The sequence below is a fragment of the Vanrija albida genome (assembly GCF_041260175.1).
Source record: "Vanrija albida strain AlHP1 chromosome Unknown contig_1, whole genome shotgun sequence".
In the NCBI taxonomy this organism is placed as follows: Eukaryota; Fungi; Basidiomycota; class Tremellomycetes; order Trichosporonales; family Trichosporonaceae; genus Vanrija; species Vanrija albida.
Window position 1 is genome coordinate 762,778 of NW_027191420.1, and position 25,495 is coordinate 788,272.

Genomic DNA, 25,495 nt, shown 5'->3' on the forward strand with positions numbered 1-25,495 from the left:
ACGGCATCATCCACTACACCCTCTTACCATCAACTGGCATCGGTCGACATGGTGCTCAAGGACCTGCTAAAGGCTCGTGAGTAGCACACCAACAGCGGCACATTCCACCCCTCCTCTCGGCCACCGCCGCCGTCGTCGTCGTCGACCTCGTAGTCGCTCGACACGCAGTGCACCACCTTCCCCCAAGCACAGCCTAACGCCCCCAGGATTCACCACCGCAATCCAATCGATCCCTGCCGGTACATGGAAGGTCCTCATTACGGACAAGTGGTCTCAGACGCTCCTCGACTCGGTCTACACCCAGTACGATATTCTCCAGCAGAATGTGACCTGTGCGTTTCAACAGGCCTTCGCACAGCGATGGCCAGTCTGTGCCCCAAAGTTTGACGCTGATGTGTTACTAGCCGTCGAGCCCCTCCACTCGCCCCGCCAGCCGATGCAGGTCGAGGGCTTGTACCTCCTCACGCCGACGGCACAGAACGTTGACCGCGTAATTGCTGACTTTGTTGGGCGCAAGACGTACAACTCGGCGCATGTGTACTTCACCGACGGTGAGTGAGCAGGAGTGACGGCGAGCTGATATCTCTAGGAATCGATGACAGCTTGGCCCAGCGCCTGACGGACGGACTTGGCCCATCCGGGGTTCTGCGCGCGTTTGTGGAGCTCTACTGCAACTTCTACGGTCAGCCCCTGCGAATCACCGCGTTGGCACACTCCGCTGACTGCCCACAGCTGCTGAACAGCGCGTGTTCTCGATGCAGACGCCCTCGTCATTCTACTCCATGTTTGGCAACCTCGGTGGTGTTGCGGCAGCCGACTTGTCTATCGAGGCCTTTTACGATGATCTCAAGGTCACGAGCCGAACAGTGCGTAAACCATGTTCTCGCAGTCCAGCTGACATCTTGCAGATCCTCAATGTCCTCACTACTATCAACGAGAACCCCTACATTCGATACTACCAGCCCTCGCACCACGCCCCGCTTGGCCCGCTCGTCAACCAGCCCAGCGCGTCATCCTCCGTGTCAACGCCCTCTGGCCAACCAGCTGGGCAGAGCAATCGCTGGCGGGCAGCCATGGGTGGGAGTGGAAGGGGGACACCCGAGGTCATTGGCGACTATCTCCCCAAGAAGATTGCCGTTCAAGTGCAAAATGACCTGGACGAGTACATGGCGAACAACCCAGAGTTCCCGATAAAATCAGAGCGCCCTCGTGGAATGCTGTTCGTCGTCGACAGGTCCATCGACCCAGTGGCTCCATTCCTGCACGAGTTCTGGTACCAGGCGATGGCCAACGATCTGCTGAAGATCGAGGACGGCATCCGATACAGGTGAGCGCTGCCGGTGTGGGCGTTGCTGACCGACTAGATATACCTACGAGAACACTGTGGGTGGCAAGGAAGACAAGGAGGCCATCCTCGACGACGACGACAAGGTGTGGGTGTCGGTTCGCCACTTGCACATGAAGGATGCCATCGACCACCTCATGACCGACTTTGGACGGTTTGCCCAGGAGCATGCGGGTTTCAGAGGCAACGCCAACAATGTCAGCATCGACGTGCTCAAGGACATGCTGGCCGACTTGCCCCAGTTCCAGACACAACGCGAGCAGTTCTCGCTCCACCTCGAAATGGCGCAGAAGTGCATGGATCTTTTCCAGAAGAACAAGCTCAACCTAGCTGCCAACGTGGAGCAGTGCTGCGCGACCGGCTTCACACCAGACGGCAAGCAGCCAAAGTCGATTGTCGAGGAGATGGTGCCGTTGCTGGATGACCGTACGATGAGGTGAGTTGACGGGGTGGGCAGCCTGGTTCTGACTTGCAGCAACCTGGACAAGGTTCGTGTCATCGCCCTCTACATCATGTTCCGGGACGGTGTCGCCGACGAGGACCGTCGTCGACTGTACCAGCACGCCCGACTGTCCCTTTCTGAGCAAGACATGGTCAACAACCTCATCTACCTCGGCGTTACCGTTGTCAAGGACAGCAAGACACGCGTGCGCGGATCGAGGATAAAGCAGAAATACACCAACACCGACGACCAGTTTGATCTCTCGCGTTACAAGCCAGTGGTGCAGATCATGGTGGAGGAACAGGTGGCGAACCGGCTGGACCAGCACCAGTTCCCGTTCATGCGCGACACTCCTGCAGAGCTTTCGCAGTCTCTCCGGGGCGGTCACTCGCAGGCTGCAGCGGTCAACGGCGGGACATCACTCCGAAGTGCCAGACCGACATGGCACAAGGCACCATCGGCGCGTGCTGCCAACAGCGATAGCAAGCAGCGCTTGGTCATCTTCGTCGCCGGAGGTGTCACGTACTCTGAACTCCGCCAAGCCTACGTCCTGAGCAAGGCGCTCGGCAAGGACATCTACATTGGCTCGACCCACATTGTCACACCCGAGGCCTTTATGAAGGACCTCCGGTCTCTTGGCCGTGGTGGCATTGCCGGCAACCCTCCAAACCCCATCCCTATTCACCCACAGGCACCAGTCCGCATCGACAGGCAACCCGGCCAGGCTGTTCCGTATCAGCGTATTCTCGACTACCGTCACTGGGTCGCACCAGTCCCCCCACCTACGCTTGCGCCGCCAACTCCAGCGTCCGCTATCAGCCATAAGTCGTCAAGCACGATGCGCCCGAGCGGGTCGAACTCGAACAATGACCTGAGTGGCGGGTTCTCGCAGCTGTCGGTCTCGAGCAAGGACTCCAAGTCGAGCAGGAAGGACGGCGAGAAGAAGAAGAAGGAGAGCCTCTTCAAGCTCAAGTGGGGCAAGGATTAATAGAGTACGCGTACTCGTCATAGCATAGTCTTGGTTGTGTCGTAAACATGCATGTTGATACCATAACGCGCGGCTGGGGGTGGGGGGGGGGGGGGATGGGGAGGCGTACGGGCAAGAAGCATCCTGCCTGTGCCGCTCTTCCTCGCCGCAGAACTTACATGCAGAACACGATGCCCGCCTGGCACAATCTGCGCTTGGCTTGTACAAAATCCTAACTGCATGCCTATCTGGAGTAGGTACAAAAACTATGCCAACGTGATGTAGTGGTGCAAGTTCTCGGGAATGGCGTTGAGGAGTCCCTTGGACTCGAGCCAGACTCGCGAGAACAGGCGAGCTTGGTAGCGAGCAGCCCCGTCTGCGATCACCGTCACGACGGTGCTCCCCGGCCCCTTCTTTTTGGCGATCTCGGTCGCGGCCCAGACGTTGAGGGCCGACGACGCGCCGACATACAGACCCTCCTCATCGAGCAGGCGGTAGATCATCTTGATCGACTCTGCGTCGGGCACGTGAACCGCGCCGGAGAGCAGCTCGAGGTCGGGCTTGAGGTTCTCGGTGACACGGCCCTGTCCGATACCCTCGGTGATCGATCCCGTGCCCTCGCGCTCGAGGCGGCCGTTCTCGACGAGGTTGTACAGCACCGAGCCGGGCGGGTCGGCGAGGTAGCTCTCGACGCGGCCCTCGCTCTTCTCGACGAGGTAGCGCGTGATGCCGGCGAGCGTGCCGCCCGTGCCGGTGGCCGCAACGAACGCGTCGAGGTTGCCGCCCGTCTGCTCCCAGATCTCGGGGCCAGTGGTCAGGATGTGCGCGTTGCGGTTGGCGACGTTGTCGAACTGGTTTGTCCAGACGGCGTTGTCGAGGCTCTCGGCGTACCGCCTCGCCTGGTGGTTGTAGTTCATCTCGTTGTCGAACGCGACGGCGGGGACCGGGCGGACATCGGCGCCGAGCATGCGCAGAAGGTCAATCTTCTCCTGGCTCTGCGTGTCGGGCATGTAGATGACACAGTTGTACCCCCGCGCGCGGCAGACGTGGGCGAGTCCGATACCCGTGTTGCCGGCCGTGCCCTCGACGACGGTGCCGCCGGGCCGCAGCTGGCCGCGTTCCTCGGCGTCCTTGACGAGGTAGAGCGCCGCGCGGTCCTTGATCGAGCCGCCGGGCGACATGAACTCGGCCTTGGCGAGGATGTTGGCGCCCGTCTCCTCCGAGACCTTGTTGAGGCGGATCTGCGAGGGTCAGCCGGGTTGGCTCTACGGGGAGGGGCCTGGCGAGCATGCAGTGCAGCCCACACGACTCCATCCACAGTCCCACTCACGAGCGGGGTGTTGCCGACGGCGCCGACAAAGCCGTTCACAACACGGCTAGTCGCGGCAGTGGCATAGGCACGCGTCGCGGCGGAGCGGGCGAGAGGGCGCAGGGCCGAGCGAAGGACCGACATGGCTGCTGTGGCTGCCGTTATGATAAACTCTGATGTGGGAGATGGGTAAGAGAGGTCAGATGATGTTGCTCGTCGTTGTGGTGCGGGTGCGATCTCGTCTCTCTCGGCTCGTTGATCTCGAGCACCTCAGCAGCTGGAATTGTCGGCCTGGCGTTCCGAATTGAAAAGTCAGTGACGTGCTCGAAACCGGATCGTAATGACGTTCCAGATGGATTCAACTCGCCGATCGCCGATAGTAGGGACGCCACGTGGCTACCGCATGATAGCCACGCGACACCGACCCTTCAACGAAACGGACATTGGCGCTTTTCCGTCAAGGAAGAAGTCGTCCACTTCCGACTTTCGAGCGAGCGACCTGCTGTTGACAAGACTCAACCGCCGCAATGAGGACAGTCCGAGCCCTACCACGGCTCACGGCGCTGTCGGCGCGCCCGAGCGCAAGGCTGAGCCTACTAACGTCGCGCGCGAGCCTTGCCCCGGCGACCTCCATGGCGTCGCTGGCCCGCCAACATCGCATCGCACCGGCAATCGCCCGCCGCGCCTTCGCGTCGTCGTCCGCCGCCGGCAACGAGGGTGTAGGCCAAGACGGGAGGAGGACGAGAATAGACATGTCCCAGTTCCCTCCGGAGAGGATACGGTGAGTTCCGTGCCTCTGCACGCCTACTCACACGCAGAAACCTGTCCATCATCGCGCACATCGACCACGGCAAGTCGACGCTCGCGGACCGGCTCCTCCAGGTGGGTAGTGAAAGAATACGAAGAAGCTCACCCGCCAGATGACCAATACACTGCCGCCCGAGTCCTCGCCGCAGTTCCTCGACAAGCTCAAGGTCGAGCGCGACCGCGGTATCACGGTCAAGGCGCAGACCGTGTCGATTATCCACACGCACACGGACGGCAAGAAGTACCTGATCAACCTGATCGACACACCGGGGCATGTCGACTTCAGCTACGAGGTGTCTCGCAGTCTTGGCGCGTGCGAGGGCGGCCTGCTGCTCGTCGACTGCACGCAGGGTATCCAGGCCCAGACGCTCTCTGTGTTCCACCACGCCCTCGAGGCCAATCTCACCCTCCTGGCGGTCATCAACAAGGTCGACCTTCCACACGCCGATGCTGAGGCCACGTCAGAGCAGATTGCGAGCTCACTCGGCTTGCGGAAGGAGGACCACATGCCCATCAGTGCCAAGAGTGGCCTTGGCGTTCCGCATGTGCTCAACCAGATCATCGATGGCCTGCCTCCACCCCGATGGGACGACAGTGACAAGCGTCTTCGTGCTCTCGTCTTTGACACTTTCTATGACCGATTCCGCGGCGTCGTCTCACTGGTACGCGTCATGTCCGGGTCGATCAAGAAGGGAGACAAGATCAAGTTCCTCCAGAGCGGCAAGAAGTACGACGTGCTCGACGTGGGCATCAACAACCCCGACGAGGTGACGGTCGACGCTTTGCGAGAGGGCCAGGTCGGATATCTTGTCTGCAACATGAAAAACTCGGAGGAGGCTCACATTGGCGACACGGTCTGCTTGGCCGACAAGAGCGTCGACGCCCTGCCCGGTTTCAAGCCAATGAAGGCCATGGTGTACGCAGGCGTCTTCCCGACCGACAGCGCAGAGTTCACCATCCTTGAGGAGGCAATCAACAGGCTAACGCTCAACGACCGCTCCGTCTCGGTGGAAAGAGAGTCGTCTGCTGCCCTGGGCCAGGGCTTCCGCCTCGGATTCCTCGGAACGCTGCACATGGATGTGTTCAGACAGCGTCTCGAAGACGAGTACGACTCGAATGTCATCGTCACTGCCCCAACTGTACCCTATAAGCTCGTGTACAAGGACGGCAAAGAGGAGTACATCTCCAACCCTGCCGAGTTCCCCGACGTGACCGACACCAGGTTCAAAGTCGACCGCGTCGAGGAGCCCATGGTGAACGCGACAATCTTCGTGCCCAACGACTACATTGGCGACATGATGGACTTGTGCTCAAAGTACCGCGGCATCCAGCTCGAGTACAAGTTCCTCGAGGGAACAGACAGGGCCATTTTGAGGTACTCGCTGCCCCTCTCGGAGATTGTCACCGACTTCTTCTCTGACCTCAAGAGCGCGAGCTCGGGCTTTGCGTCGTTTGACTACGAGGAGGCCGGCTACGAGGCGTCCAACCTGGTCAAGCTCAACATCCTGCTCAACGCCAAGCCTGTTGACGCCCTCGCCATGATCGTTCACCGTCCCGCGGCGCCGGCCATCGGAAGGGCATGGACCAAAAAGCTCAAGGAGGTCCTCCCCCGCCAGCTGTTCGAGCTGTCTATCCAGGCGGCCGTTGGAAACAAGGTCGTGTCCCGTGATACCCTGTCGGCCATGCGGAAAGACGTCACGGCCGGGCTGTATGGTGGCCACTACGAGCGCAAGATGAAGCACCTCAACAAGCAGAAGGAAGGAAAGAAGCGCCTCAAGAAGCTCGCGGGCAACATTGATATCCCTCAATCTGCGTTCTTCGAGGTGTTGTCGTCCCGCCCGAGGTCGTTCGCAACGTCTGCACGGTCTCATGTGCAAGGCGACTGGCTCAGTGAGCAGCTCCCGCCGTTGCCTCCTCCTTGGCCAGAACCCCCAGTGCCGACCGCTTCGGTACCTCCACCCCCTTACCCATCACACCACATGTCCCCCCAGCAGCGCGCATCACTGCTTTCAGACATTCACGTCCAGACGACGCAACTATCACCCGGAACCTCAGAGGACCTCTACGCCGACTTTAACCGGCTCTATCTGTCGTCACCAAACCACCTGTTCACGCCAGGCGAACTGACTGCCATTGCGCACGCCATGCACGTGATGGACAGGCGCCACCTGCATCACCTCCACGACGCCAACGACAGACTCGAAACGGTTGTCGGTGCGCTCAAGGACACTGTCGGCGATGACGACAAGGCTGTCAGGGGCCTCGAGGCCGTCCTGTTCGTCTCTAGTGCCCGTCACCGCCGCTTCTTCCATGCCGGAGACATGCGCACGGCTGAGAAGCACTTTGCGTCGCTGTTTCCGGCCGTACCCACCGACGCCGTGCGCCTCAAACAGTACCAGGTGGCGCTCAACCACATACTGTACCTGTGCGTGTTGGCACGAGACCTTCCGCGACACCAGAAGTGGTGGCGTGAGATGATCACGGCTGGTGTCAAGCCCGACAGCTGGGCGTACCTCACCAGCGTTCTCGCGTCCAGCTTGGACCCCAGCCCCGTGGCGAGTGTCATCCAGCTAGCGAGGGTGCTGCCCAAGGTTCAAGACCCCAGCAGTGCGATCATCCTTGTCAACGCTGTGATCTGGGATAGGGTCAAGGCTGGCGACATGGACCTTGTGAACGAGCTGTACAACCGCCTGCGGTCCAGCTCCAGTCCGTCGCGCACGCCCACCCTCGGCGAGTACAGTGTCGAGTCGATCGACTTTTCGCGCCTCCGGCCATCCCGCAACACTTACGCCGTTCTCGTCAAGGGTCTGGCGTATCGGGGCGACCTCGTCGCGTCGCTCAAGGTGCTGCGCGAGATGATCGACGACGGGCACGTACCGGGTGTGGGCGATTTCGCGAGCCTGTTCCGCGGGTTCGCAAAGTACGCTGTGGTGCCAGCTGTGCCGGCTGGCGGAGCGACAAGCGCCTTCCCGCTCTGGCGCGACTTCCAGTCGCAGAACCAGCTTGCGAGCGCGTGGGGCGGCGACCGCGAGGACGCGGGGGCCTTCACGTCCAACTTTTCGCCGACGCTCGCAGCCATGTGGACGCACGACGCGCTCGACGACCTCTTCCATTCGTTCATGGCGCTCCAGCCGCCCGCGAACAGGCTGCGCTCTGCACCCAGCGAGGTGACCATCTACCGCATCCTGCTGGCGTTTGCGCGCGCCACAAACTCGGACGCACCGACCGTGGCCGCGACGCTCGACGCGCTGACGACCAAGTTTGGCCCTGGAAACGCCGAGGGATGGGAGGGCTGGAAGGAGTCGAAGCGGATACAGCGCGTGCGCGATGTGCTCGCCGAGCAGCATCAGAGACGGGCACTCGACACGTTCGCCGAGCAGTAGAGACGGGCACCCGCCGGGCAGTAGAGACACGCTACAGGCCATATCTTGCATAGATTGTATACCCTGCATAACCATGACACGAGCATGCACTGTACGACATACACAGGTGCTGCTGCTCGATGCGGCGAGGCCGTACCCAGCTCGCCGCTCTCTCGCCCGTCCGCCTAGAGCTCAATGTCCTCGTCGTCGTACGCTTCTTTGATGATGCGGTAGATGTAGGACGGGGGGTGGTCGCCGCTGTGGGAGTCAGAAGTTGTCTTGCACGACGGTGCGCGGCCTCGGGCTTCGCCCTCGGACACGCCTTACTCACACATTCGTCGCGTACAGGTTGATGAGTTCGGGGCGGATGTAGTCGTAGTGTGGGTCCGACACCTCGACGCCCTCAAAGCCGCCGCCGCCGCCCGTGTGGTCGTAGCCGATGACTGGGCCAGGGCCCTGGAAGTCGAGCGCGTCGTACTCGTGGTACAGGTTCCACACTGGGGCGAACTTGAACTGGCCGGTCGTGACGACGACGGGCTTTGCGTGCGTCTTGGCCGCGAGCACGGCGGCGAGCGAGCCGGCGAGGGCGAACAGGCCGCCGTTGGCCGAGACCGAGTGCGCGCCGAGGATCACCTTGGTCACTCTTGGCATGACGGCGTGCAGAGACGAGTCGGGCACGAGGATGGTGGGGATGCCCGCCGTCGCCAGGTTGCCGGCCATGGCCTGGCCGAGGAAGCTGGGTGCCGACTCGAGCACGATGACGGTGAACTTTCGGTCTCTGAACGCCTGCTTGAGGAACGCCTCAACGGTGCGCGAGTGGCCGAGGGTGAGGATGACTTCCGACGAGTGGATGTGCTCCTTTGCACCGCGGGCCACGTCCTCGTGTGTCGTCTCGACCTCGTTGACGACCTCCTCAATCGCCTGGATGAGCACGGGCTTGAGCCTGCCTGCCTGGCGCGCAAACTCTGCGCTCTCCTTTGCCTGCTGCGCCTCCCACTCTGCGCGGTCCTCGGCCTCGGCGCCCGACGGCCCCGAACGGCTCCCGCGGTGTCCCGGCGGCGTCGCAAACAGGCTGTTGGTGCTCGCGCTGAAATCCAGCACCGAGCCCTGGCGCTCCAGCCCCGAGCGCTCGAGCTGCACGCGCGAGTGACGCATGGCCACAAAGTTGGACAGGCTCGCCTGCCGCGTAATCACCGGCGTCGAGGGTATGCTGCTGCTCGCGCGGCCCGACGACGTGCCGGTGCCGCGGGCCGTCTGCTCGGCGGCGGCGCTCGCGGCCGTCGCAATGCTAAAGTACTGCGTGGGCGGGGTGACGAACCCCGGCGTGCCCGGCCCGACGTATGGTGTGCCCGGGATGCTGGGCGGCTGCGACAGGCGCGCCTGCGCCGCGGCGCGGTACTCTTCGCGGATGAGCTTCATGCTTCGGCGCACAATGTTGCCGGCGGCCAGCTCCTTTGGGTTGGCCTCGACGAGCCGCCGACCGACGTCGCGGATGATGGCCAGGAGCTCGTCGATCGTGTTGTACTTTACGCTGCGGACAATGTTTTGGATGAGGGCAATGGTCGCGAGCGCGACGTTGCGCGAGCCGACGATTTGGCTGAGAGTCAGCGCGGGGCGGGCGAGCTGGGCTTACCGGCGGCGCAGGCGCACGACGAGCGCGTCGACGAGCTTGTTGCTCGCCTCGGTCTGCTTGTGAGTCATTGCGCGCGTCGAGTGGAGTGCAAGAGCAAAACTCACCAGACCTGCTTCTGCGGCCATTGCGCTGAGTCCTGGTGGCGCGAGTGGGGGTTGTGTCGAGGGGCTTGCGGCGGTGCGCACGAGCTTTGAGCTTTTGGAAACGACAACGACGAGGACAACAGTGCTGGTCAAAGTGAACGTCGAGTCGGAAAAATCCTTTAGGACGGAATACTAATGATGCGGCTCACGTGGCTATTACACCACCCTAATGGGCGTTTGAAATCCGACTCCCCCACCCCACCCTCATGCGTCATTGCCGGCCGCGTCACTTGTCTCAACCACACACTCGATGAGCGCGCCGACACAAATAGGTAGGACGCCGACGGCGGCGACAGCTGACGACCCCAGGGCCAATCCCACAGCAGTACGCCGCGGCCGCGACGGTCCCGCTGGTCAAGTCGCCCGCGCTGTGGCTCCCATCGCGGGTGAGCTCCCCCCAGCGACTTCTTCAGCTCACGCCCAGGTCGAGATGCCAAACGACATCCACCCGCTCCCAGACGACATCACGGCCTATGTGAGCTCTCCTCTCTTCCCTCTGGTCCGAGCTCACCCCTGCCCAGTTCGTCTACCCCTTCACGCTCGAGACACACGTCGTGGGCCTCACGCCGCCGCCGCACGTCGCCATCTCCGAGAAGCGCGCGCGCGCCGCCGCCGTCCTGCACGCCCGCGAGGTCGAGGAGGAGCAGCGCGAGCGCGACGCCCTGCACAAGCTCGCCCCGGGGTACAACCCCAGCTCGTTGCTCGTGCCTACTGCCCGCGGTGGGGCGGCGCCGGCTGCCGGTGCGCTGCAGCCGTCTTCCTCTGCCGCTGGGGCTCCTGCGGCTGCGGCCGCGCCAGACCCCATGGACGAGCTCGTCGCCCAGCTCGAGGAACTAGAGAATCACAAGTCGTGAGGTATGCTCATCATGTATAGTTGTACAGTATGCTGTGGTCTTGGGGCTCTGATGGCGCTGCTAAGGTGGTACAATACCGCTAACAAGGTTCGTCATATCATGCATCATCAAGAGGCACATCCAACTCCCTACGACATCAAGGCGATGAGACCGAGTTCCCTGCTGGGTCAGAATGGCTGGACACACACCTACGAGCCACTCACTGTCGGACCTGGTCGCCAACGAGCATCTCGCCGTACTGCTTCTGCGGGCCGAAGCGATCCTCAGCGCGCTTCCTCAGCTCAGGCATCGGTGCCAAGGGGAAGTCTGGCGTCAGGTGCCAGAACTGAGGTGTCAGCTTCCGAGAACGTTGGCGAGCTCACAAAGGTCGACGAGATGCGAGTCAGAGGACGGTCGGGGTGCGATTGCTTGCGACGCGCGATTGCCTGTGGTGTGGGTCAGATGCCAAACGCTGGATTCATCTGTCTGCACACGTACGTCCAGCGTCGCCTGGTTGCACACAACCTCATGGAATCCGGCTGAGAGTTGTCAGCTTGATATCGTCCAGGGGCACGACAAGCTCACCCTTGATAAGGCCGCCAGTCAGCCACTCGAGCTGCTTGCCAGCCTGGACGAGCAGGCAGCCCTCGGGCACGCGAGCGGGGATACGCTGGCCAGTGTTGCGGGCCCAGATGTTGACTGTTGTCAGCTCTGCTACTACGTCTAAGCTCACGCCCTGGGTACCGCGACTGGCCGTGAATGGTCAGGAAGTTGAGGTCGGTGTGGAAGCCCGCGTAGATGCTGGTGGGTCAGTCGGCATCGGATGGGACACCCACCTGTCGAGCTCGCCAAACTTGACGAGGTCAGTCGCGGTGGGGGCCAGGAGGTGGGATCTGCGGCGTGAGCTAAGGTTAGGCCACATTCAACTCACCCATAGCGGCCCGCGTCGAGGAAGGTCTTCTCGTCGAGGTCAAGGCCAGCGGCCACCATGCGGGCGACACCCTCGACGCTGTGGCGTCAGTTATTATACTTTGGCGGACAAGCAACTAACGCCTGCTTGATGAACCCTCCCCACTCGCTCACGCGCTCCTCCCACGTCTCCTCAAACGCGCTCGGCACGACGTTGGGCGCGGTCGACACGGGAAACTTGGACTCGTACGGCGGGCGCTCGGCCATGCGGTGGAAGAAGCTGTCGTCAGTGAACCGCCGAGGAAGACACCCACCGGCACTTGGGGTCGGCGTCATGGCCCGTGAGGTCGAGAGGACGTTCGGCGGGGTCGAGGCTGGCGATGATGGCCTGACACTCGTCGTCGCGGCCGCACTTGGGCTTCTCGGTGTTCTCGAGGGTGACGCCCTGGTGGGTTAGCTGCAAGTGAAGAGAGAGCTCAACTCCGACCCACCACCTGGTAGCCGATCTCCGGACGCTCGTCCTTTTTAAGCTGGTCCTCGGGGAGGGCAAAGTAGTCCTCGAACAGGTCCAAAAACCTGTCGTTGGCTTCCTTGGGCGCGCGCGAGTCGCGCACGACGAGCGCGCCGGTGAGGATGAGCGACTCGGCGGCCTTGCGCGCCTCCTCCTGGGCAGCGGGGGACGCGGGGTCGGCGAGGTACACGTCGAGGTCGACAATGGCGGGGGGCATGGTGTGGTGTGCGATGGAGAGATGGTCCGGTGCGGTCGGAGAAGATGGGCCAAGCATGTTTTTGGTCTGACCAGCGTGGTGCACCTCCACTCTGGTGTCAAGCGATCGCGGCGATTTGATCCCGCCCGCACCGGCCAGTCGTCGGCCGTCGATTGACACCCCTGCGGCGGCCACCATCGTCGACGACAAGACGCTCTCAGCCTCCATCGTCACCACCACAACCGCAATGTCCAACCTCTCAGATGACACGCTGCGCAAGGTACGCCCCCGGAAGCTGGAGCACCGCTGACACCGGCAGATCCTGCAGCAGATCCAGACGCAGGCCGTCACGGCGCAGCGACAGCACTCGCTCGTGCGCGCCCAGATCCAGAGCAAGGAGAAGGAGCGCAAGATCCTCGACTTGACGGTCCGCGAGCTGGCCACGGTGCCGCAGGGCGACACGCGCATGTTCCGCGGCGTGGGCAAGATGTGAGTTGGTCGGCGTCGGCGTCGGCGCGGCCAGCCGCGCCGGGTGCCCGGTCCTGCCAAGCTCGCGCTGACCCCCTCGCTCAGGTTCATCGAGCAGCCCCGCTCAGAAATCAACGCGCGTCACGAGGCGCAGCAGAAGACGCTCACCACCGACATTGACGCGCTCACCAAGAAGGCAAAGTACTTTGAGCGCCAGGTCGAGGAGGCCAACGGCCAGCTGCGGGACATTGTGCGTGCGAGCGAGGAGAGCGCGAGGAGAGCCCGCTGACACGCCTCAGTTCCACAGCCAGAACCGCGAGCGAGCGTAACCCCCACGCAGTGTAGATACCCGCCCCGTGTATACCCCCATCAGCATCGGCACCATCTCCACCAGCATACGTGTCATGTGAGGCCGGGCTGGCCGGCTCGCAGTAGCGCAAGCACAATGTATATAGATCAGTCAAGGGTGCGGCAGTGCGGTAGTTGCGGCAGTATGGTCTGACGGAGAGAGAGAGTCTTGTGCAGCGGCTGGGTAGCTCTCACGAGTGCGTGTCGCTGCCACAACAGTGCTTCCCAGCGCCATCACTCCGCCTCGTTCGTCCTCCACCCCCCACGTCACATGGAATGCCATGCATGGAGGCGTCTACCTTCATTTTCATCTCTACGCACCGCGCGTGCCGCTTAAGCACCGCTAATCCTCATGATGGTGTTGATAATGTCACCCTGCGTGCGTCAGCGGACGATCCCACTGGCTTCACACAAACTCACGTTCTCGGCCTCGAGGGCGGCGCGGGCAGCCTCCTCAGTGCAGCCAGTCTGGGCAACGACGAGCTTGATGTCCTCCTCGGTCGAGCCGGATCCCGACGCGGGCTTCTTGGCGTCACCGTCCTCGAGCTCGGGGGCGCTGGCAAAGTCAGCTCCGGTCGGGCGACCACGACCGCCGACGGCCCACTCACTCGTCACCGCCCATCAAGTCCTCGAGCGACTTGGGGATGCCGTCCTTGAAGCCGCCCGAGGCGTGGGCGGCCTGGGCAGCCTGGGTCGAGGCAGCGAGCTGCTGCTGGGCCGAGATCTGAGCAGCCGAGGTGGGGTCCTCGACCTGGGCCTCGCCGAAGACAATGTAGCAGTCGGATCCGGGCGACTTGTAGACCTCGGGCTGGGCGACGACGAGGAGGACACCCTTGGGGCGGCGGAGGGTGACGCGCTGGATTCCGGGGACCTTCTTGAGGCCGAGACCCTCGAGAGCCTGGGGTGGTTAGTGTCGGTGTCCTTCTTTGCCGATGGCAGCGTGTGCAAAGCCGGTCGGCTGGCGGGATAATCACCTTGCGAGCCTTGCGCTCGGGCTTGGAGTAGAGGTCGACGGTGACGCCGCCGGCAGTGTTGGTGTCCTCAAGGGTAAGGTTCTCGATCGACATGGTGGTGGGTGCGATATGGGATTGTTGGAAACGAGTAGAAGGTGGACTTGGGACAGCGACCCCGAGTGGTGCGGTGGTGCAGCGTGGTGGCAGGCAGTGGTGGTAGCCAGCCAGGCAGGCATTGGACAGGGCGAGTTTGCGTCTGATACCGTGGAACATGACGACCACCCAAATCAGTTTGGCTAAATGACACGTCACAAGTGACGGAATCAAATTTCCATCTCCCACAGTTGCCGCCCAGCGGCCCCGCACTCTTGTGGCGCCAGGATTTCTGGAGATGGGGAAGCGAGATGGGTACTTACATCGCGCGCAGCAACCCTCGACTCTCAACTACTCATCATAATACACAGCAACAGCACACAGCAAGACGAGAGCGACACGACGCCTTGACAACTTGACATTCACCCATCGCCCCTTCCCACTGCCTCACCCGTCCTCACCCCTTCCCTCAGCCCATGGCCCTCCTCATTGCCCGCGCAATCAAAGCCGGGGTGCACGCGCACCGCGACGCGTCCGACCCCGAGGGCCCGCCGTCCGAGATTACGCGGGCGATGCGCCGACCAAAGGCGTCGATCATCTACGACCCGGTGTACGACCTCGTGATGAGCATCGAGCGCAAAGCGCGGGGCGATAAGAAGGTGACGCCATTCGAGCGCCAAGAGCGGGTGGGTAAAGAGGGCCCTCGCGTCCGTCGACCCAGCTAATGACCAGCCGCTGCCCCACCTCCCGCCGCCACCACTCCCGGAGCACATGGTCGCGTCGTCGTCCGCGCCTGCGACGCCGACGGGGCTGACCTCGGCCCGGCCCTTCTCGTTCTCGCGCGTGCAGTCGCCGTACGAGGCGCGAAGCACGCCGGGGTCGAGAACAAACCTGATCATCGACCGCGAGGCTCTCGACCGCGATCTACCACCGCTGCCCTCGGCGGAGGACGAAGTGGAGGGTAGTGAGGCCGCCGCGTCCGTTTCCGGCGGCAGGAGCACCCCGAACACACCAGTGCCCCTGCTCCCTCCGCGTCGGCTGACACGTGCGCCGAGCCGCGACACGCTTGACGAGGTGGGTGTTGCAGACCCAGCGCATTTCCGCCCACTAACCTCCCAGCCGCCACCACCATACCCCGGGCACGAGGTCGAGGGATACGAGCCAGAGTCGCGGAGGTCGGAGCGCGAGCCGAGGCGGGGGCCGATGCTGGTGGCCAACCCGGACGAGTAGAGCCCTGAGAGGCTGATCGGCTCGGCGTTGACGCCGCTGTCTCAAAGCACGGCCCACTGGTTGGGCGCGCTATGCGTTTGTACTGTACATGCCGTTTAGATGTTGTAGCATTTTGTGTATCTTTGGGTCTATCGGTTGGCCGAGATTGGCGGGATGGGCTGTAACCGATATCGGGGCGGCGACATTATCGGCCTGAGCCGAAGAGGTCATGTCGACGACGCGTGTGCAGTGTCGCCAAGTCACACGCCTCTAGGGTGTATGCAGACTGCGGTGCTGGAATGATACTGCCGCACGTTTGTACATGGTACGATGTGAACAGGAACGACGTGCGCGCGCAGCGCAGCACGGCGGCCATCGGCCACCCAGGCTCGTTGTGTCCCGATGGTGGAATGTCGGATTCGGGCGCCAAGCGGGCAAGCACCATTCACCGCCAAAATGTTTGTCGACCATGTCGACAGTCTGGCTGGGGCGGGGCGGTGCGGTGCGTCGGTCGCACAAATACGTCAGCGTTTACACAGTCGACGTCGCAACAACTCTTTGCATCACATCAGTCGCACTCTCGACACTACATACACCAGACCAGGCCGCGGCTTGGACGTCGCGCACACCTTGTTCTGAACGCCGAACCGGCACCACCCCACCTGCATATCAGCCGCCGCGCCGCCGCTGCCGCCGCCACTCCACCTCTCATCCAACTTTTGGCCCCACAGTCGACACATCATGGGCTCGAGTGCCTCGCGTCCGGCGCCGCCCCCGCCTCCACCCCCGCCGACAAAGGCCGAGCTCAAAGCACAGAAGAAGGCCGAGAAGAAGGCTGAGAAGGGGAGAAGAAAGGCGGACAAGACACCAGCGAAGACAAAGAAGGGGGCAAGCACAACAGTGAGGATCGGCAGAGGGACCAGCTGTTGACACCCAGGCCCCGCCGACCTACAAGCAGGCCGTGAAGGGCAAGGAGCCCAGAAGGCGGGATACGGACCCCAGCTCGCCGTCGACGGCGTCGAGCTCGTCCCGCTCGCAGCCAGTGACCCCGGTTCTGACGCCAGAGGAGGTGGGTCGTGAGCTGTGTTTGCCCCTGACATCCGCCAGGCCAAGAAGCAGCGGTCCCAAGCGCTCAAGGAGAAGAAGAAGGCCGAGAAGAAGGCGCGCTCCGAGCTCAAGAAGGCGACGGCAGCCCAGGCCAAGGCTGAGAAGATTGCGCTCGAGGCCCCGCAGCGCATCGAGGACGCGCGGCTCAAGGCGCAAAAGAAGGCCGAGAAGCTACAGGCCAAGGCCGCAGAGCGAGCGCAGAAGGCGCACGACCGCGCCGCTGAGGCCACCGGCGTCGCTGCAAACTACGGGACGAGCCCGATCAACCCGCCAGTGGACTGGAAGCCGCCCGTCGCACGCAAGGGCAGCGCATCCGAGCCCATCACGCGCAAAGGCAGCGCGCCCGAGCCGTGGGCGCCGCCAACCAGGCCGGCAGTGTACACGACCATCTCGAACCCCAGCCCAGGGTACGCGAAGGGCTCGAACCCCCCGAGCCCGGTGTACGCGGCGCGCTCGAACGGCGGTCCCCCAAGCCCGGCGTACACACCCCGCTCAAACCCTGTGAGCCCGGTGTCGTCTCCCGCCCGCCCCGGGCCAGTGCCACCGCACCTCCCGCCGCGCCGCCCGGCCGTGGGCGTGGCCAGCAAGGTCCCGGGCGCGTACCCCCGCGTCCCGCCCAGTTCGGCGCGGTTGCCAGCGTACAGCTCGTCCGGGACGAGCACAGCCACCGACACGCTCGAGTACCATGCCAGGCATCGCAAGCTGGCCTTGGAGAGAGAATATGCGGAGATTGAAGAGCGCAGGGCGTCGCGGTAGGGGTGAGGCGGGGCTGGGATCGAGCGGGGATGGGATCGAGATTCGAGGCAGTGTTGCTGTGCGGTGTTGATGGTGCGCCATCTAGATTGTATGTACTATCATGTATTTCGTGACTCGAAGAGGTGGTCTATGGCCTGTCGAGCATGCACGCGAGCATAGCTGCGGCATACGATCGCACCGTATGCATGCGGTGGCCCCGATCTCGACACCACCACAGCCCACAGCCGACACTGCCAAGAGCCACCCAGCGCCGAGCCAAATTGGTTCCGTCGACACCGACCGACACACCCAACGTCGTCGAAGTCAAAGTCGACAACATCGACAACAACCAACCCGTCACCCACCCGACCCAATGGACGCGCTCATCCCCTTCACGACCTCCGGCTCGCTGGTCGACCTCGTGGACAGTGCGTGTGTGCTTGCGGCGGCGCTGACGGGCAGAAAAGGTCCTCGTCGTGCTGCGCGACGGCAGGAAGCTCATCGGCGTGCTGCGTAGCTACGACCAGTTTGGTGGGTTGGGCCTGCGGTGGGCCAGAGAGCCAGAGCCGTAGCTGACCGCGTGTCCTCGCCGCTTTCTTCCCGCTATCACATCCGCCGCCGCCGCAGCCAACTTCCTCCTCGAGTCGGCGGTGGAGAGGCTACACTTCAAGTTCGAGTACTCTGACGTCGACATTGGTAGGCCAGCTCGCCGGCGCCGCTGACCGCAGGCGTCTTGTTGATCCGCGGAGAGAATGTCGTCGCGCTCGGCGAGGTGGTGAGTGGGCCGGGTGCGAGGTGGAGGTTGAGCTGTCGTCACCTCGCGCCGCCATGCGCTGCTCGCGCCGCTGACGCCGCAGGACCTGATCGCCGAGGACAACATCCCGCTGCGCCCCGTCCCCGCCGACGAGATCCGTGCCAAGATTGCCGACGCCGAGGTGGGTTGAGAGCCGCGTGTGTGCCGCTGACCCGCCAGAAGAGGAGAGAACGGGATAACATTGTCAAGGACAAGGTTATGGCATCACTGGGCTTTGTGTCGGACCGGCACGAGGGCGACGCGTACTAGGCGAGGCGAGGCGAGTGCGCGACGCGACAGTAGAGACGATGCATCGGCGTAGGTCGAGGGGGAGCGGAGAGGTGCGGCGCGGCGCCGTGAGCGAGGGAAGGCAAGGAAGGCAGGACGCGCACGACGTGCACGACGGAGGCGCGTGACCAGGCCGGCCAGCTAATCTCGACGCACGGACCGCCGGCGCATTCAGTGGCGACTGTCTTCCTCGCCTTCCCTCTGTCATCAAGATTGCAAAGTAAACTGACTGCACTTGACACTACCCACTCTCTCTCTCTCACTCGCTCACTCACACTCCCACCGCTCGCCTCTCACCCCGTCCCAACTGATACCCTCGTCCAAGCCCTGGCACACTCGCGCGACCACGATGGACGAGTACAGCAGGCATCCCCCTGCCCGCCGACACGACCACGCCCAACCCAACCCCAGCGCCGGGGAAGGTGCCGCGCCGCGCCAGCCAAACGACCCCATGGCCTTCCTCGAGTTCTTGTCGTGCTCGCTCTGGTTTGTGTCGGGCTGCATACCCCTTAGCCCTCCATGTCGCCAGACTCTTGCCTCCGCGGTCTGTCGTTGCAGTATCCCAACGCAGCCTTGACCGTTACCTTCCTCGCACTCACCACCTCACTCCCTCACCTCACTAATCCCCACCCCTACATCCTAACTGATCCCCATCCCCGACGGCCACCCCGCCGCACGCTGACAGCACAGCTCGTACCCCTACGAAGGCGCAGGCAGCGACGGCCGCGCGTTCTGGGCAACCTCGTGTGGCCACATCCTCTGCAGCGACCCCGGCCATCGCCGTTCGTCTCCTACCCCCTGCCGTCGGACCTCACTGACCTTCAAAAGACCAGCATGGAGTGTGCACCTACTGCAACAGGGCAGGCGTGGTCATCCATGTCATCGACGAGAACTCGCCTGGCAAGCTCCAGAAATGGTTCCAACCCAGATCCCAGATCATCAGTGGGATCGGTGACTCACTCGGCCTCCTCAAGGTATGTCGGCTCCACCGGCCATTTCTTACATACAGTTCCAGTTTGCAGAGCTTGAACGCTTGGCGCGATCGCAGTCCCTCGCGATCGCCCAACTCGAGGCGACCGTCGACGAGTGTCATGCGTCCTTGCGGGCGCTCAAGGTAGACAAGGATGAGCAGGCAAAGTGCGTAATCTCGCTGGCACCCAGCTAACCCCGCAAGGCAAGCCGAGCAGAACAACAGGCAGCTCACCGATATGAAGCGGCAGCTGAACGAGGCGAACGCTCAGACCCATGCGCTCCAGGAGCGGAACGCTTCCCTGGAAGAGCGCAACGCGTCCTTGGAGGGGCGGACCGCTTCCTTGGAGGAGCAGCTCCGCCAACACTCCTTCCAGCAGATTGGGTTACGGGGTGGACACGATGGTCGCCACAGCCACAGCCAGCAGCACAGTGGCCAGCACGTCGGTGGGCAGCACAACCCCCCGCAGCACCCCAGCTACCAGCACCTCGCCGGGCCGTCTCAAGGGCCCTCGTTCGAGCGGGGACCTCCCCAGTTCTCCACTCGATCACATGAGTACGAGGCCCCAGAATTCGAGCCCATGGGGCCGCCTCCGCCTCCCCTCAAACGTCCTCGGCCTGATGATACTACTCACGGGTAGGTGAAATGCCAAAGCAATGCTAACACATAGCCTGCCCTTCGCACCTCGCCAATCCAACGCCGAGTTCCCTCCGCGTCCTAGCACTACCATCAACCCTCCTCGTGTGGTGCCACGCCAACTTGAGTCGAGCTTCAATCGCCCTGCAAGCGCGGCCAACTTTGCGTCGGGGGGCTTCGCTCCAGCTGGAACAGCTGGAGGAGTCCGAAACAACCTCGAGTAGGTGGCATGGCAATGACGACCCTGACAGCGACGCAGGCAGTATATTCACCGACCCGAGCTCGTGCCCTCGTCGGTTGCCCTACCGCAACCGCAATCGCGCCCGTCATTCACGCTGGCCCGCACGTCTCACACCCAACAGTGGAGGGGGGCGGCGAGGCATGGGGCGGCTGGTGGGGCCGACGATCTGGGGGCGTGAAACAGGTGTGCCCACTGGGGAGCACCCAGGCACTGTGTCGTGTGTGTGATGACTGCTCCACACTGTCTTAGAGTACTAGTAGATGTATGCTGTCACTGGTTGATGTCGTGAACGTCGATGGTGCCCTGCTGCGGCTATCAGTGGAGCAGGCGTCGTGCGACCTGTGCGATAGTGCCTCGGTCGGGGAGACGACCATGATGTCACCACCCACTGTACCACCATGCTCCCTGTCGCCTGCGCGTTGCAGTGCCCGACTGTGCAACCGGCGTGGAACCGACTCGACTCGCAGCAGGCAGTTTATTGATTCCGCGTATAGCGTTGGCTGCAGCTTGGCGATGCTGCAATTAGAACAAGTCTAGGGTCAAGCCATGTTTTGCCCTGCCCATCCTCTTCCCCGCCGGTACCCAGAGATATAAGCTGGCAGCGCCGTCCTTGCCTGCCTCCCCCCATCCACTCGCAATCACTGCGGCCTCTAGCCCGTCGCCATCACTCTCACCCCCGCCAAAGACACAGCGCTCATCGAATGGCCCACGCCGACGAAGGTTCCGATCCCACTCCCCCCGATATACGACCCTTCGGCCGTTCTCAACAAGCAAATGATCACCACGCCGTAAGCGACGCGCACCAGCTCGCCACGCACGTGTCTGCTCCCACGACCGAGCAGCACCATCCCGCAGGTCACGAGAGCACCACTGCTCGTGCGACCACCGCGACCGCGACGCGCAAGGCCATCCTCGCCGCCTTGCCCCTCCTCGCTGTGCTCTGCCTCCTCCCGGTCGCCACCGCACACCATGCCGTCCCCGGCCCCCTCGGCACCGCCTGGAACCTCCAGCTGGCTGGCCCCTCGCCCTCGTCGTCTACCGCGCCGGCGAACCACGCCCCCATCCTCTCTTTCCTGAGCTGGGCAGCGACGTGGATACTCAAGACTGCCTCCAATGCCTTTGGCTTTGAACTCGTGCCCGCAGTGGCGACGCGCCACACAAAGCGGCGCGAGCACGTCGAGATGAACACAGAGCACATTGTCGAGGCCGTCATGATCCCTGTGCTCGTCGTGCTGTCCGGCACCTTTGCGGGTCTGACACTTGGGTGAGTCACGCGCCGTCACCAGTCGATGTGCTTCTCACCCCCGCCACAGCTACTTCTCGGTCGACCCCACCCAGCTCCAGGTCCTGTCCATCTCCGGCACACCCATCCAGCAGCAGTATGCCCGAAAGATCATGCCTGTTCGGTAGGTTCACCCCATTGTGCACAGACCGAGGTACTAACTGTTATCTCAGCAAGGACTCGCACTTGCTCCTCACCACACTCATCCTGGGTAACATGATTGTCAACGAGGCTCTCCCTGTTATCATGGACGGGGTGCTGGGCGGTGGAATCTACGCTGTTATCATCTCAACGGCCTTGGTTGTCATCTTTGCGGAGATTATCCCCCAGTCAGTGTGCTCGCGCTACGGCCTCGCCATCGGTGCCACAATGGCACCCGTCGTTCGCGTTCTCACCTGGATCTTCTTCCCGCTGGCCTGGCCCATCGCCAAGCTTCTCGAGTGGATCCTCGGCGCGCATCACGGTATCATATACAGGCGTCAAGAGCTGCGCGAGCTGATCAAGATGCACGCGGCGACCGCCACCGGTGGAGGTGACCTCGATATCGACACGGTCACAATCGCGCAGGGTGCCCTCGATCTGTCTCAGAAGACGGTCAAGGATGCAATGACGCCTATTGATGACGTTTTTGTGAGTCCGCTGGTCGATGATGTGGGTAATCAGCTCACTCTCTGCAGATGCTTCCCATCGAAGCGAAGCTCGACTACGAGACCCTTGGGCTTGTGGTCCGCTCGGGACACTCGCGTATCCCCGTCTACCAGATGGTCAACGTCCCCGACATCTCCCTCACGGCCCCGACCGTCGGTGCCCCAAAGAGCAAGATGGTCAAGAAGGTTATCGGCAGTTTGCTCGTCAAGAGTTGCGTTCTTCTCGACCCCGAGGATGCCACACCACTCGCCAGCATCCCCATCAACTCGATCCCCTCGGTCCCCTGGAACGAGCCGCTCACAAACATGCTCAATGCTTTCCAGGAGGGGCGCTCGCATATGGCCATCGTCTCGCGCCGCGGGCTTGTCGTTGATGATGCCGACGTCGAGTCGGTCATGACTGCCAGCGCCAACACTCTCAAGCAGAGGTTCATGCGTAAGGTCGCCGAGATCTCGCAAGGCGGCAAGTCTTCTGGCAGCAGTGGCAGCGAGACGGACACGGACGACGACTCCAAGGTGGACGTTGAGTTGGCCAAGAAGTCGAAGAAGCGCTCCCGCCGCAAGTCGGTCAGCACGACCAAGTCGTCATCACAGTCGTCGCCCACCGAGCCCACCGAGGCGGAAAATATCAAGACCAAGACCGAGGCCAAGAAGGTCGAAGCCGAGGCGAATAAATCGCTGGCGCTGTCGACGCTTGAGCAGGCTGTCCCTGCCGACGCCGAGCTCCCCAGCAAGAATCTCCATCAGTTCTTCGACGGCCTGGAGGGGGCCCCCCTTGGTATCATCACGCTCGAGGATGTGCTCGAGGAGCTTATTGGCGAGGAAATCTACGACGAGTACGACCAGCACGGTGGTAGTCGCAACCCGGCGTCATCCTACGTCCCTCGTGAGGCTGCGCTTGCCGCCAGGCAGGCTGCGCTCGACCGTGCCAAGGCTCTCACGGAGGCGGCTGCCGCCACTCCTCTTCCTAACACGAACGACGCCGACCTCGAACCTCTCGTCTGCACGACCCCGGCTCCTGTCAAGCGGACAATGCCCAAGCTCCCTATCAAGTTCAACATCGGCAGACGTTCTGGCTCGCAACCGGGTCACAGCAGGGACAACTCGGGCTTCACCCCCGTGCCCACTCCCGGTGCCACGCCTTCTGAGGAGAAGGACTACGTTGCTGCTGGCGACGCTGTGGCTGCTGCCAGGGTGCCGATCGTTACCTTCAGCAAGCCTGCCACCCCGCCTGTGGTGCCTACGCCTGTTGGTACTCCCCCAGCGACGGGAGACGGTTCCAAGGCTGTGGCTGCTCGCCTGGCGGGAGTCGCTGTTGCCCCCGCTCCGACGGGCACAATGTCGAGCCCGGCCAGCTCGACCAACCTCTTGAGCGAGGCGATCCTGATTGAGCGGGGCCGCCGCCGTGGCCAGGCCGCGCCTACGCTAAGCCGCCCAAGCAGCGGTCCTGGCGTCGCCCGGGCCTCGTTGCCGCCGGCGACGACGGCGGCCAATGCGGCTGCTCAGGGCGATGCAGCTGCTGGCGGCGCGCGGCGCGCGCCGATGTTCAAGTCGGCGCCGCTTGGCGGCGCGGTGCCGGCTCCGGCTGCTGAGCCGGGGCCGTCGACGGTCACGAAGACGGGGCCTCCTGCGCCTGTGACTGAGCGCTCCGAGCCGGAGTCTGACGAGGTGACGAAGTGATGTCGCGATGAGGTTGTGACCTGGCACTGTCGTGAGCTCGCACCGCCGTGACCTTGTCGCTGCCAATATGTCCCAATAAATAGTTTGTGAAAGCCAACGAATGAATGTGTAAACCCCAACTTGGGTGGTGACCGCCAAGAGCCCTCAGCTGCCTCCACCACAGCCGAAACGCCCAAAAAGTCCACCCCCAACCTCCACTTTGCGCAACCACTCCAAACAAGCATGCGAGCCGTCGTCCAGCGCGTCCTCAACGCGAGCGTCACAGGTGGGGCGGGGCACGGGCATCGCTGACAGCAGTCGACGGCAAGGTCATCAGCTCTGTGGGCCAGGGGCTGATGGTGCTGGTCGGCGTCGAGCGGAGTGGGTCGATCGTGTGAGTTGGGCTGACGGCAGACGACACGCCGGCCGACGCGTCGTGGATCATCAAGAAGGTGCTCTCCGCCAAGCTGTGGGACGACGAGGCGGCGGGCGCGTGGCGCCGCAACGTGGCGGATATCGGGGGGGAAGTGCTGTGCGGTGGGTCGGGCGGGGGCTCAGCCCGCTGACCCCAGTCTCGCAGTTCACCCTCTTCGCAAACTTCAAGGGCGCCCGGCCAGACTTCCACGAGTCGATGGTGCGTCGCCGACGCCCCGATCAACGCTGACGGCCAGTCCACGCTCCCAGGAAAGGCGGCGTACCACGCCTTCCTGGACGAGATACGCGCGGCGTACCACCCCGAGCGGATCAAGGGTGCGTGAGCCGCCAGTCAGGCTGCTGACCGCAGACGGCGAGTTCGGCGCCATGATGCAGGTCGCGCTGGTCAACGATGGCCCAGTGACGGTCATGTTTGACTCGCGCGACCGGCAGCCCAAGAGCCGGGGGACGAGCGGCGCGACCACGCCGACGGTGAGCGCCGAGGACGCGGCGCGGGCCAAGCTCGCGGCGCGCGCCGAGAAGAAGGCAGAGTGGGAGCGGCGCAAGGCCGCGGGCGATGTGCCGGCTGCGCTGAGGGCCAGGGAGGGGCAGAAGGGCGGCGAGGGGGAGGCGCAGGAGGGGGGCAAGGCGGAATGAGCTCTGTGCCGAGCGGGCGGGGATGGCGCCGACCGATAGACACTGCGCCTGCCTACGCCAGGCGCAGCAGAATGCATCAGCATGGCAGAGCCGTCGCCGCCTGGCAACGACGAGATTTAAGGCCAGCCGGGGGGACGCCAGCAGCCCAACACACCATGTTCGCCCACCGCCACCGCCGCTCGAACGGCTCCCTCGCCCCGCCCGGCTTTGCGTCGGCGCGCGGCCGCCGCCCGACCCCCGCGGCACACCCCATCCCCGCGACCACCCGGCCCGTCGTCGTCGCTGCCCCGCGCCCCGTCGTCGTCGCCGCGCCGGTCGTCCCCGCCGTCGTTGTGACCCCCGCCACGCCGGTCGTCGTCCGCCGCCGCCGGCTCTGCGGCCTGTTCTAGGGCCGCGGGTGTCACGCTGGCGGTGCCGACTGAGCCCTCTCCCACGCCGGCGAGCGAGCGACACCGCCGGATGCACCGCGCATGCACGACCTCATACCTGACGGCGACTGGCGTCGCCGACTCTATGCATATCCATCTGTGCAATCTCG

General features: G+C 63.4%; 14 protein-coding genes across 14 annotated transcripts; 10 read left to right on the forward strand and 4 right to left on the reverse strand.

Moving 5' to 3' along the window:
- Positions 1-48: 48 nt before the first annotated feature.
- sec1 (syntaxin binding protein 1) lies at positions 49-2,775 on the forward strand (the record flags this gene model as incomplete). The annotated part of the gene is made up of 8 exons (XM_069348981.1): positions 49-76; positions 207-332; positions 405-551; positions 590-682; positions 733-866; positions 909-1,327; positions 1,365-1,781; positions 1,821-2,775. The coding sequence occupies 8 exons, from the start codon at positions 49-51 to the stop codon at positions 2,773-2,775; spliced, it is 2,319 nt and encodes a 772-aa protein (XP_069212525.1).
- A 245-nt stretch (positions 2,776-3,020) lies between these two features.
- Q8F55_000329 (uncharacterized protein) lies at positions 3,021-4,207 on the reverse strand (the record flags this gene model as incomplete). The annotated part of the gene is made up of 2 exons (XM_069348982.1): positions 3,021-3,995; positions 4,085-4,207. 2 exons carry the CDS (start codon positions 4,205-4,207, stop codon positions 3,021-3,023), a joined length of 1,098 nt encoding a protein of 365 aa, XP_069212526.1.
- A 383-nt stretch (positions 4,208-4,590) lies between these two features.
- GUF1 (Translation factor guf1 mitochondrial) lies at positions 4,591-8,253 on the forward strand (the record flags this gene model as incomplete). Its single annotated transcript, XM_069348983.1, has 3 exons — positions 4,591-4,844; positions 4,882-4,945; positions 4,984-8,253. The coding sequence occupies 3 exons, from the start codon at positions 4,591-4,593 to the stop codon at positions 8,251-8,253; spliced, it is 3,588 nt and encodes a 1,195-aa protein (XP_069212527.1).
- Positions 8,254-8,417: 164 nt separating this feature from the next.
- On the reverse strand, positions 8,418-9,990 carry GCD7 (GCD complex subunit gcd7; the record flags this gene model as incomplete). The annotated part of the gene is made up of 4 exons (XM_069348984.1): positions 8,418-8,490; positions 8,564-9,829; positions 9,866-9,918; positions 9,970-9,990. The coding sequence occupies 4 exons, from the start codon at positions 9,988-9,990 to the stop codon at positions 8,418-8,420; spliced, it is 1,413 nt and encodes a 470-aa protein (XP_069212528.1).
- Positions 9,991-10,438: 448 nt separating this feature from the next.
- Q8F55_000332 (uncharacterized protein) lies at positions 10,439-10,862 on the forward strand (the record flags this gene model as incomplete). The annotated part of the gene is made up of 2 exons (XM_069348985.1): positions 10,439-10,483; positions 10,530-10,862. 2 exons carry the CDS (start codon positions 10,439-10,441, stop codon positions 10,860-10,862), a joined length of 378 nt encoding a protein of 125 aa, XP_069212529.1.
- Positions 10,863-10,990: 128 nt separating this feature from the next.
- Q8F55_000333 (uncharacterized protein) lies at positions 10,991-12,478 on the reverse strand (the record flags this gene model as incomplete). The annotated part of the gene is made up of 11 exons (XM_069348986.1): positions 10,991-11,021; positions 11,066-11,187; positions 11,225-11,287; positions 11,340-11,380; positions 11,427-11,540; positions 11,575-11,642; positions 11,678-11,734; positions 11,773-11,850; positions 11,893-12,030; positions 12,065-12,195; positions 12,242-12,478. The coding sequence occupies 11 exons, from the start codon at positions 12,476-12,478 to the stop codon at positions 10,991-10,993; spliced, it is 1,080 nt and encodes a 359-aa protein (XP_069212530.1).
- A 226-nt stretch (positions 12,479-12,704) lies between these two features.
- Positions 12,705-13,254, forward strand: Q8F55_000334 (uncharacterized protein; the record flags this gene model as incomplete). The annotated part of the gene is made up of 4 exons (XM_069348987.1): positions 12,705-12,737; positions 12,777-12,946; positions 13,031-13,175; positions 13,225-13,254. The coding sequence occupies 4 exons, from the start codon at positions 12,705-12,707 to the stop codon at positions 13,252-13,254; spliced, it is 378 nt and encodes a 125-aa protein (XP_069212531.1).
- Positions 13,255-13,606: 352 nt separating this feature from the next.
- On the reverse strand, positions 13,607-14,340 carry EGD2 (GAL4 enhancer protein; the record flags this gene model as incomplete). Its single annotated transcript, XM_069348988.1, has 4 exons — positions 13,607-13,648; positions 13,694-13,829; positions 13,882-14,171; positions 14,248-14,340. The coding sequence occupies 4 exons, from the start codon at positions 14,338-14,340 to the stop codon at positions 13,607-13,609; spliced, it is 561 nt and encodes a 186-aa protein (XP_069212532.1).
- Positions 14,341-14,795: 455 nt separating this feature from the next.
- On the forward strand, positions 14,796-15,549 carry Q8F55_000336 (uncharacterized protein; the record flags this gene model as incomplete). Its single annotated transcript, XM_069348989.1, has 3 exons — positions 14,796-15,005; positions 15,052-15,393; positions 15,439-15,549. The coding sequence occupies 3 exons, from the start codon at positions 14,796-14,798 to the stop codon at positions 15,547-15,549; spliced, it is 663 nt and encodes a 220-aa protein (XP_069212533.1).
- A 720-nt stretch (positions 15,550-16,269) lies between these two features.
- On the forward strand, positions 16,270-17,391 carry Q8F55_000337 (uncharacterized protein; the record flags this gene model as incomplete). Its single annotated transcript, XM_069348990.1, has 3 exons — positions 16,270-16,428; positions 16,466-16,597; positions 16,636-17,391. 3 exons carry the CDS (start codon positions 16,270-16,272, stop codon positions 17,389-17,391), a joined length of 1,047 nt encoding a protein of 348 aa, XP_069212534.1.
- Positions 17,392-17,743: 352 nt separating this feature from the next.
- Positions 17,744-18,433, forward strand: Q8F55_000338 (uncharacterized protein; the record flags this gene model as incomplete). The annotated part of the gene is made up of 6 exons (XM_069348991.1): positions 17,744-17,798; positions 17,833-17,901; positions 17,998-18,066; positions 18,099-18,145; positions 18,228-18,305; positions 18,344-18,433. The coding sequence occupies 6 exons, from the start codon at positions 17,744-17,746 to the stop codon at positions 18,431-18,433; spliced, it is 408 nt and encodes a 135-aa protein (XP_069212535.1).
- Positions 18,434-19,427: 994 nt separating this feature from the next.
- On the forward strand, positions 19,428-23,907 carry Q8F55_000339 (uncharacterized protein; the record flags this gene model as incomplete). Its single annotated transcript, XM_069348992.1, has 7 exons — positions 19,428-19,588; positions 19,626-20,057; positions 20,092-20,277; positions 21,092-21,562; positions 21,612-21,704; positions 21,754-22,210; positions 22,258-23,907. The coding sequence occupies 7 exons, from the start codon at positions 19,428-19,430 to the stop codon at positions 23,905-23,907; spliced, it is 3,450 nt and encodes a 1,149-aa protein (XP_069212536.1).
- Positions 23,908-24,129: 222 nt separating this feature from the next.
- DTD1 (D-tyrosyl-tRNA(Tyr) deacylase) lies at positions 24,130-24,957 on the forward strand (the record flags this gene model as incomplete). Its single annotated transcript, XM_069348993.1, has 6 exons — positions 24,130-24,172; positions 24,205-24,267; positions 24,301-24,423; positions 24,459-24,520; positions 24,558-24,636; positions 24,671-24,957. 6 exons carry the CDS (start codon positions 24,130-24,132, stop codon positions 24,955-24,957), a joined length of 657 nt encoding a protein of 218 aa, XP_069212537.1.
- Positions 24,958-25,112: 155 nt separating this feature from the next.
- Q8F55_000341 (uncharacterized protein) lies at positions 25,113-25,346 on the forward strand (the record flags this gene model as incomplete). The annotated part of the gene is made up of 1 exon (XM_069348994.1): positions 25,113-25,346. One exon carries the CDS (start codon positions 25,113-25,115, stop codon positions 25,344-25,346), a length of 234 nt encoding a protein of 77 aa, XP_069212538.1.
- Between the last annotated feature and the right edge of the window lie 149 nt (positions 25,347-25,495).